At 27.0% G+C, this 10230-nt stretch overlaps 1 protein-coding gene and 1 non-coding gene across 2 annotated transcripts; one reads left to right on the top strand and one right to left on the bottom strand.

Moving 5' to 3' along the window:
• The first annotated feature begins 1382 nt into the window (after window positions 1-1382).
• On the top strand, window positions 1383-1486 carry LOC125813648 (U6 spliceosomal RNA). Its single transcript, XR_007442076.1, has one exon. It is a non-coding gene; the product is annotated as a U6 spliceosomal RNA (small nuclear RNA).
• A 1014-nt stretch (window positions 1487-2500) lies between these two features.
• Window positions 2501-3660, bottom strand: LOC125813041 (uncharacterized). Its single transcript, XM_049492540.1, has one exon. The coding sequence runs from the start codon at window positions 3580-3582 to the stop codon at window positions 2860-2862; it is 723 nt and encodes a 240-aa protein (XP_049348497.1). The 5' UTR covers window positions 3583-3660; the 3' UTR covers window positions 2501-2859.
• Window positions 3661-10230: the final 6570 nt, after the last annotated feature.

Raw genomic sequence — 10230 nt, forward strand, 5'->3', positions numbered from 1 at the left:
GCTATGGTAAGGTCAATTTATGTGATTGTTCTCAGAATACAAAGAAAGTAAAACACAGAAAGTCTTGGTATATTTCATAATCATTAGAAGTTGAGGCCGCCACGCTTATGAAATTGAAAGATTATGGACGACAATTAAGTACCAAAAGTGGGACACCAAAAAAGGATTATCAAGTATTAACAGTAATTAATGAAAATGAAGATCAAGTTTGGTGGCTAAACAAATATGGTGCTATGATTAAAGAAATATTGAATCACAAGTTAATTATATGTTTGTATGGAAGACTTTACCTAAAAATTCTGAGAAAAATTTGAGGCTGAAAAACCCTACATTTTTTTATTTGATTTATAGATTTAAAAATCTAACATAAATAATTTAGTTTGATATTTAAAATATTTAAACCATTCAATCCATGTACACCTCGTCAAAATATTAGGACAGTACTTCAAAGTATGCACCGCTACCTTGTCAAAGGTCTATGATTTGACATTACCTTGGGTGAAACAGTTAACGTTTGTCCAATGGTTTTTGTGTTAATCTAATTTTTAATGTAATTACTGTTCACTAGAATGTGAAACTAGAGTATAGTTTTTCTACACATGGTATAATAATATGATTTCTTTTCGTCATTTTTAATCAGAGGTTTCTAATTTAAATTTAAAAAATTAATTTATTTTTATAAGGGGCATTTTCAACTTCAATTAACTCAATGTGAATCTGCATTGATTGAACCAGTGAGATTTGGGTATGATATGTTAAACAAAAATAAAATGTGTAAGGTTTCTAAAAAATCATATGAGACGGAGAATATTAATAGCTCAATTGATTGAATATATGAATGTTCACTCTGTCGATAAGAGTTCATTTTTCTACCTTGTAATCCTCTACTCATATTTTTAAAAAATGATGAAGACAGATTATTGTGCTTATGCAATGAAAGGGATAGAAACAGAAAAATGTATTGACCCAACTGCTCTTTGTTTTCAGTGATATTAATATTATATATTATATACCCAATAAGGAGAAAAATATCGACATTATCTGGTCACTATCTTTGATTCTTTGAATAAAAAAACAAAAAGTAAGAAGGAAGCAGGTAAATGAAATTAATTAATTACTAGAAGTTACTTATAACTAACTACTATTAAAAGAGTGAGTATATGATTTTGTCAAAACTGCGTTGTTTCAATATATTATAATAATCCCTCGAATAAACACTCAGGAATTTTATTTTTTAATTCAATATTTGGAAGAACTTCTTTGAAGTAATTCAAATAAACATGGTTGATTTTCTGATCTAAAATGGCAACCACATTGTTTAAAGAATTTTATAGTGTTTGGGTAGTTAAATTCATATGTATATTTTGAAAAGACGGCCTTTAGTCCCTAATTTGGGGATATTTATTATAATTGAAACGATACAGAGAAGATTAACATGACTCCGTGCAAATATGACACTCATATATTTGATCTCTTCTATAGTTCTATTGGATAAAATTGAAATGGTCTTCGTGTATTTGATCTCTTCCATTTCTGTCTTGTTCGTTGTCAAATTATCTAATGGTGTAAATCAAATGTTCCAATCATTTGACCTAAAATAATTGTTGTAAAATAATCAAATTTCTGACTAATAATAAAGTAAGTCTTTTGTTAACTTTTGAAATATTCATTGAAATTTGTTATCAGTTATCTTGCTCGTAAGTATCAAAGAGACATGTTGTATTGCAGTTTTAAATTCTAATACTCAAAATGATTAATAAAATGGGCGAAAATTATAAGATATCATGATTCAAATCCCAGCAAAAAGAAAATTCAATAAATTAGTTAAGGTGCACGTAAAATGGCTCGAACATCATATGATTACGAAAACCAATGGGAAACAAACACCATTTCATTTTACTCTAAAAAAACAATTACAATACAATTCTAACTCTTTGAGGAAAAAGTAATGGAGACTAATGTTCATCTCTTTGAAGATTGCAAATGGACATCAGCTGTGTGGCAAGTTATGCACCAATGGACAGAAGTATCAGTGCATAATATTGGTATTGTACATGTCCTGGAAAACATAAAAGGGAATCGTTGGAAGCAATTCAAAAAAGAGATCATGGCAGCTATATGCGGAGCAATCATATACCACACTTGGCGTGCTAGGAATTGGAGGAGATTTAGAGACATATGTGTACATACGGAAGAGGCAGTAACACAGATAAAGTAGGAAATCAGTGAAAGATTACACTTACTTAGTAGTTCTAAGAGAGCAAATAAATGTAGACACTTTATTTAGCATTTGTTATGTAACTAGGTATTTTGTTTTGTTAGAGGCCTATTCTCTGTTTCAGAAATAGGTGCTCTTTTATTTGTATCTTTTCTTTGATGGTTATGGTAATAATTTACGATTGTTACAAAAAAAAATAAAAATACAATTCTATTGAACTAGCAGCATAACTAATTGTTAACAAACATAAGTTCTAAACCTTCTTATTTACAAAAACATGTCAAAAGAGTGACTAAATTTCTAGTTCAACTCAAACATGACAACAATGTACAAAATCAGTAAAACAATTTACAATGCATAAAGTCAACTTACAAAAAAAAGGAACCAAAAATTCACAATTTTCAAGAAGGGAATTCAGCACCCAATGAAGGATGTGACCCATTGGTCAATGAAGTGATTGAGAACCCTCACGTGTCCAAAACTCAGCAGAGACAAAAATACTAGGTGATTCTTTCCATCTGGAGTTAGTCAAAGTGTATGAAAACTGGCTCAGACACCACGATCTCAAAAAAGAAGAAGAGAGAATTGAGAGGATCAAGATAATTTTTTTCCTTTCACATTATGACCAACTTTTCCTATGGTCATATTTTACCATTTGGTCCATTCATAACACTTCTTGGTGAAATTGGTTCTTTTCTAACAACACTTTTTTCACTAAATCTTCTCATATAATCCTTCTTCCTTTTTGGTTTTCTTGTACTTATACTTGATCTTGAATCTCCCCCTCTAATTGTAGGAATCAAATACCATCCAATTGAAGTACACATTATTGCAAATGACCTTCCATAAATAGCCAAAAATACCAATATCAATATTATAGTCAAAGGCAAATAAAACATAGGCCTCTTCAAATTTTCCCACTTCATTGAATTCCACTTAGAAACACTCTTCTTTATTACCCTCTTTTCCACGGACTCAGCTTTCCTTTCTTGACAATCTTCGTATACTTCACGAGTCATTTGCTTCTTCGGAGACTCTATTTTCTCCTCTTGATAATTCTTTGACAATTTCTTGTCCTTCAACTTGACAATAATAGGCTTAGCATCGTTAGAATTCGAAAAAACAAATCGTACGAAAGAGATATCGTCAGGGGCAATTTCGGAATAAATTCTTTGTTTCTTGTCTTCAAGATCAGCTAAAAGGGCAGAGAATTTATCAAGTCCTCTATTTGAATATGGATTATTTTTGTTGCTAGACCTTAACAAACTTTTTTTTGATCTTTTGGGAGTTGAACATGGGCTAAAAATTTCAATATCATCATCATCTTGATGATGAAAAGATCCACAAATAAATGGATTAACCATATTGAATAGTAATAATAATACAAAAATTTGGATTTTTTTGTTTGTTTTGGGAATGGAGAATATTTGTGTTTGTATAGAATTGTATTTCAAAGGAACCAAAAAAATATGGGATGAAATGAGCTTATTATAAGTGGGGATTAGGAAATAGTCAAATAAAAAATAGGGGACTTTGGAATAAATTTTTATTTTAAATTTGCTAAGTCTATAGAAGCTTCTTTTGAGGACATCGATGATGTTTTGACTTTCATAATTCTTGTGAAAGAGGCAAAGTAATACATATGCAAGGAAAGTATACTATGTATTGAATTGGTCCAGATCTGTTATATTGATGTTTAATGTGATGTTGTCTGATTTGATACAAGAAAAAAAGACGGTTGAAATTTATTGTTTAAATAAATTATAGATTTTTGTCTGACTATAAATCATTCTATTAAGGATGAAATGAATATTTTACTAAATTCCTATCCAAAAAAGTGATTAGGGTGTCATTCGAAAACTTACAATTGTAAATCATAGAGACGGTAAATCAGATGGCAAACAAAGCTATTCTTGCACTCTTTGTTAATGTATATATTTATTACTGCTAAAAACAATTTTTGTTGTAGACTATTTTTTTTTGGACCGACTAAAAAAAGTGTCACGTAATATATTTACTTTGTTTCAATTTGTTTGTCTGATTTATTTTTGTACGAATTTAAGAAAGTGAAGAAAAAATTTGAATCTTATAATCTTAAATTAAAGAAATGTAGAATATATCAAAATGTAATTTAATCTTGTGATTTTAAATGTGTAATGTGCAAAATTTAAATTAAGTGTTGTCAAATAAAAATAGAGATCTCTTCTTTAAACAGACTAAAAGGTAAATAAGACAAATAAATTAAATAAAGAGAGTATTTGCTCTTAAGTTGAGACGGGCCAAATTTTAAAATTTACGAAGTTCGATAATTTAGTTATTTTGAATTATTGGATACTAAATTATTTGAAGTTTCGAGAAGAGAAAAAATATTACATAAATGAGAATGAAAAAAATATATAAATATTTAATAAATTTCTATAAAAAGATGCAGGATTTAAAATTAAAATTTTGAATTCCATTGAACTGGTAAACTATACTCTATCTCCATTCAAGGTCTCAAAGAGATTTTGTAACTCTTAAATTAAAAGAATACTTTTTGGTTCAAGTAATCAATTTTAACAGTCAAGAAATTAATACTTCTGGTAAGGAATTTAATGTTGCTTCCGGATAGTTCTTATAAATTATAATAATTTATCTAATTTATCAATATGAGTTGTGGTACAATAATGAACTGCTCCACTCTTAATAAGAGGTTTCGAATTCGATCTCTGAATATGGAGAAAATTTTATTGGAAATGTCATGTTAAAATAGACTTTGCAGAGCGCAATCTGAATTTGATCATAGCTCTAATACGAGCTCCGGACACTGAGTGGAAAAAAAATTAACCTATCCAAAGTAGTACAGCCATATATAGGTTGGGGAGCCTAAATGGTAGTATTAATTAATGAAATTAGGTTATTGAAAAAATAGATGGTCCTTAATATATAGGGATAAAGGTCTGAAAAATACCTCAATTTTGGTCGGATTTATTGTTGTGATACTAAACTTTCATGAGGACCTATTACCTCCCTAAACTATTTAATACCGTATTTTAAACATATATATTTGCCCACATGGACATAAAAAATAATGCAAAATTATAAATAGTAATGTGTCCACGTGAGCACATATATACCTTTAAAATACATTATTAAATAGTTCAGGGGGATAAAAATACGGTATTAAATAGTCTAGGGAGGTAATAGGTCCTTATGAAAGTTTAGTATCGCAACAGCAAATCCGACCAAAGTTGGAGTATTTTTCAGACCCTTATCCCTAATATATATCATTTCACAAAATTAATGTATAAATGACATTATTTTTCCTATTTTAACCCTTGTGAGTTAATTAGTTTTGAAGGTATGAATTTGACCAACATAAAAAAATTAAATGATTAGCTCATGTTCATTGGTCAGGTTAATTAATTAAAATAAATTAATTTTTGTTTTATTTGTTGAAACTTGACTTCAAAAAAATACTAAATAAGAGTATAATGGTAAACTTACATAGTTTCTTAAGAGACGTGAAATCTGAAATGATGACATAGAAATAGGAACAGAGGGAGTATCTTATTCCCAACCCAGGTTAAAACAATTTCTACTAAAGACGACTTAGATCTACTCTTATTACTTCTTATATTTTTAATTAATTTTTTTATGAATTACTACAACAATACATCTCAAAGTTAGTATACAATATAATAATTGATCCAAAATTAATATTTATAAATATTTAATATATATATATATATACTACTTCATCATAATCTTAGCGTTGATATTAAGTTCTAATTTGAACAATATACATATTTACACACACATTTATGATGCGTTAATTATTTGCACTTCAATTTCATAATATATTTAAATTATTCGTGATTCAACTAAATAAATAAATAATGCTATCGTCTTTCCTGATGTGCCGCACCACCAATTAAATATTCAAGGGATCTCATTCCATTTTAAAATAATAAAGAGAAAAATATGTATTTGGTAATAAAATTATTAATCAAAACAAGCGCCTGAACTTTTATTAAAGTGGATTTAAATGCCTTAAAACGTGCTAAAAAAAATTTCCACTGCTTTAAAATTGTAGTAAAAAAATGTTCTAAATCACTTATATTAATCATATAGAATACTTTTAATGATCCCGTATGCATTTTTCTTTTGTTTTTTCACGTAGGTATGCATATTCACTACTAAAATATTACTATTTCCCCTCAAATTTCTCAGTAAGAAAATGTTCAGAGGCTATACCATAGACATTTTAATTAAATCTATGAAAAAAGAAAAGAAAAAAATTTTGTATGGAAAAAATTAGAAAGTTTCCTCTATTTCAGTAAGAATTTATTTTCCTCATGCATTTATCTAGAGAGGTGGTGAAGTGAAAAAAAAAACTGAGAATATAACATAAATTTCTCTTAGATTCGTGATGAGAAAACTATTTGTTTCTAATAGTGACCCTTTTTAAAAAAAAAAATAGAATTCTAAATATAGTCTATGCTTTTTTTTTTAAAAAAAAGTACAAAATTTACACATTGATTGGTATGCCGTGTTGGATAGTTAATTGACTAGTATTTACAATATTTATTCATTTAGGAAATATAATATAATGATTCTTCTTATTCAAACGTTTCCAGAAAGATTTTGTAAAAATGACTTGTCTAGCTTATCCTTGAGTATATTTTGGCTTCAAACGGCACTATAGGTTTTAATGAAATTAATAAAGCACATGAAAAAGAAAATTCTTCAATATGGGGAAAACGTGATTTTGATAATACAAAGTAAAAATTGACATTTGAAATATAAAATTTGTAGATATCTCAAAATTATTAGTATAAAATAACACGGGATTCAAATTTGATTTTTTCTCTTTAATTAGGACCCGACCTATAACCTTATTTCATTTTCTCTAGAGAAGTTTTCCGGAGAAAATGACTAGATATAACGTTTTAAAAAATAAAGGTAACTTTAAATTTTGTGATTATAAACTAAAAATATGTACTATAATATATTAAAATGTCATTTGAATTTTATGATCTTAAACACGTCACGTGAAAATTGAAATTAAAAAATTACAAAAAAGGGAGCAAAAAATTCTTGTTAAAACAATTATTTTTTTAATAAAACACTTAAATTAAAATAGATGATGTCAGTAAATATTTATAGGATTTTCTTCTTGCTTTAATTTTACCTGTTCCTTTTTACCAACATCAGCAGCACATTATTATGGCATATTAGTTATTATTTGGGGGAAAAAAGAAGTAAAGATCAGTCATGTGGATTGATAATGGTCGTAGCCCCTCGACCATGTGAAGGCAAAAAGTCGATATTCTTTCGATAGAAAATTACATTGTATAAGAGTAAAATTATTTAATTTGTATATAAAGTAGATATTTATTTATTTTTTCGTATGTTAGGTACTTCGTTCATATTTAAAAATTTCTTAATGAAAATTTTGACTCGATGACTAGAGGACCACCAAGTTATCTAGAAGCTTTAGTCATGTGTAGTGCATGTGAATGAAATTACTGAAGAGCATCTAATTAATGGAGATGTGATACATTCTAGAAGACAACATTTTAATTTATTTAACTATCCTACTCATACATTATATTATATAATTCTAGAAGTGTTGTTAAGTTGAAGGAACATGTGCTACTTCTTTATTATTTTGCAAACTTATCTTTGATATAAAATAAAATATATATAGATGAGTATATGATTGAAGGAACAATGGAATTGTGTAAGTCAAGAGTTGTGAGTAAAGTCAATTGATGACAATTTGGACACAATTTTCCTTGGGATTTAGTGGAAATAATTAAGCAACAATATCTGGAAATTATACTATACTTTTATAATATGTACGATTAATGAGTTGATCCATTAAGTATTATGTGTTTGAGTTCTGACGTAGGATTCAAAGAATGATCACATTTCAAGGAGTATTGTTATTTTAATGACTCAAACTCGTAATCTATCAAACATATGGAGATAACTTTAACATTAGATCAATTTCTTCTAAATTATTAATGTCGTAACAAATAAAAATTAGTTGTCTTGCCTTTTTCATTTAATTTTTTTAAAAAAGCAATGTGATATGTTATGATACTATTCAAATGATGATAAAACACACAAATTTTCAAGATTTCTAGAAAGGATGGACAAAAAGGTTCTCTATTGACTTCCATTAACTTGATTTTTATTTATTCAAGCCACATTTAACACTTTTTTATAACCTAAAGTTTAATTAGCATTTATGTTTTAAAATTCTTCTAATTAATTATTATAATTAGTTGATCCTTTCTGTCACATCTAGCTCATACATATCCCACTTTGATGAAGTTGGCTGCATTAATCACAATTATTCTACTGATTGTGACATATTCTAATTATATTAATTAGTATTTACATCAAATCATGTAACTTTATACTAATATAATTAGTAGTAATGAATTTGATGAAGTGAGGATTCATTCTACTTTATACAGAATATAAAGACGTTTCATGCATGTATCTATTGACTTTAATTTGATGTAAACATCATATGTAAATAATTTTTACTTTTTAAAATGTTGTAACTAATTAGGGAATTGATGAAATCTTGCTGATCACATACACAAGATCGATCAAGATATATATCATATTGCAAATCAAATATTAATGATGATCGAGGACCACTATATATCCTAGTAATTAATACTCGCTATATATCAATTTATTTCTTATTTTGACCATTAATTCAGGTATGAATATTAATAAATTTATTTTTACAAATTTGAAATAAATTACAAAGAAATATATAATAATTAATAATTTAAAATATTTAAAAAACGTAATTAAAAATATATATTTGACTCTCTAAATTCGAATAGACGGAGAGAGTATTTATCTATCGCTTTTGCCAAGTCTTTGTCAATCTTCACGCATATAATTATATTTTTCTCCTGCGTCAAGGCCAACCATATTGAATTTCAGGGTGAGTTTGATAGGGGTGTTTTTCAATTATTATTTTTATGTATAATTGGTAAAAAAAAAAAAAATTTTTTTTAATGAAATAGGAAAAACAAAACTTACAAGTTTAAATTTGATCGTGTTCGCACACTTTATACTTTATCTTCTTCTCATCTCACCTCCATATTAAGGATGTATTTCGGATTTTTACTGAGAGGTTTCGAAAAATAAAAATTATTTGATATTTGAATTTAAAATTTTAAGGTGAATTTTGAACCCTCTAAAGTACTGCACCAATATTTAGTCTTGTAGTTAGGAAATTTAATATATATATATATATATATATATATATATATATATATATATATATATATATATATACATCTTATATATATTATATAGTATTTTATATAGGAAATTCAGGTTTTACACATGTACCCTCATCTCCACCTCCTACATTTTTGTCTAGATCATAAATATATAATTTTAAAATAATATTTTTATTTATGTATCGAACACAAAATTAAAAGTCACTTAATTAGTATTGCATACTTTACTAAACACAAAATAAATAGAAGCCACTTATTTTCTGGAAAACTTATAAACCCAATAATTAGCACCTTTTTTTTTATCGAACACAAAATAAATAGAAGCCACTTTTAAATCTGGATAACATGCCTAGCCTAAAATTAGTTACTCTTTAGTACATATTTTTATCGAACATAAAACAAATAAAATTTATTTTATTTTCTAGAAAACAAACGCACCTAATCATTAGTACATACTTTACCAAACACAAATTAAATAGAAGCCACTTATTTTTTTGAAAAACATATATACCCTATAATTAGTACATACTTTGCCAAACACAAAAATAAATAGAAGTCATTTATTTTTCTGAAAGACATACACACCCTATAATTAGTATATATTTTACCAAACCCTAAATAAATAGAAGCCACTTATTTTTCTGAAAAATATACACATCTTATAATCAGTAGTACATGTTTTATCAAACACAAAATAAATAAAATTCACTTATTTTTCTAGAAAATACACATACCTCATAATTAATACAT

This window comes from Solanum verrucosum, unplaced genomic scaffold (assembly GCF_900185275.1).
Source record: "Solanum verrucosum unplaced genomic scaffold, falcon-dt-bn FXZP01000235.1, whole genome shotgun sequence".
Taxonomy (NCBI): domain Eukaryota; kingdom Viridiplantae; phylum Streptophyta; class Magnoliopsida; order Solanales; family Solanaceae; genus Solanum; species Solanum verrucosum.

Coding starts and splice junctions, on each gene's coding strand:
- LOC125813041 (XM_049492540.1), bottom strand. CDS start 3,582: ATGGTTAATCCATTTATTTGTGGATCTTTTCATCATCAAGATGATGAT.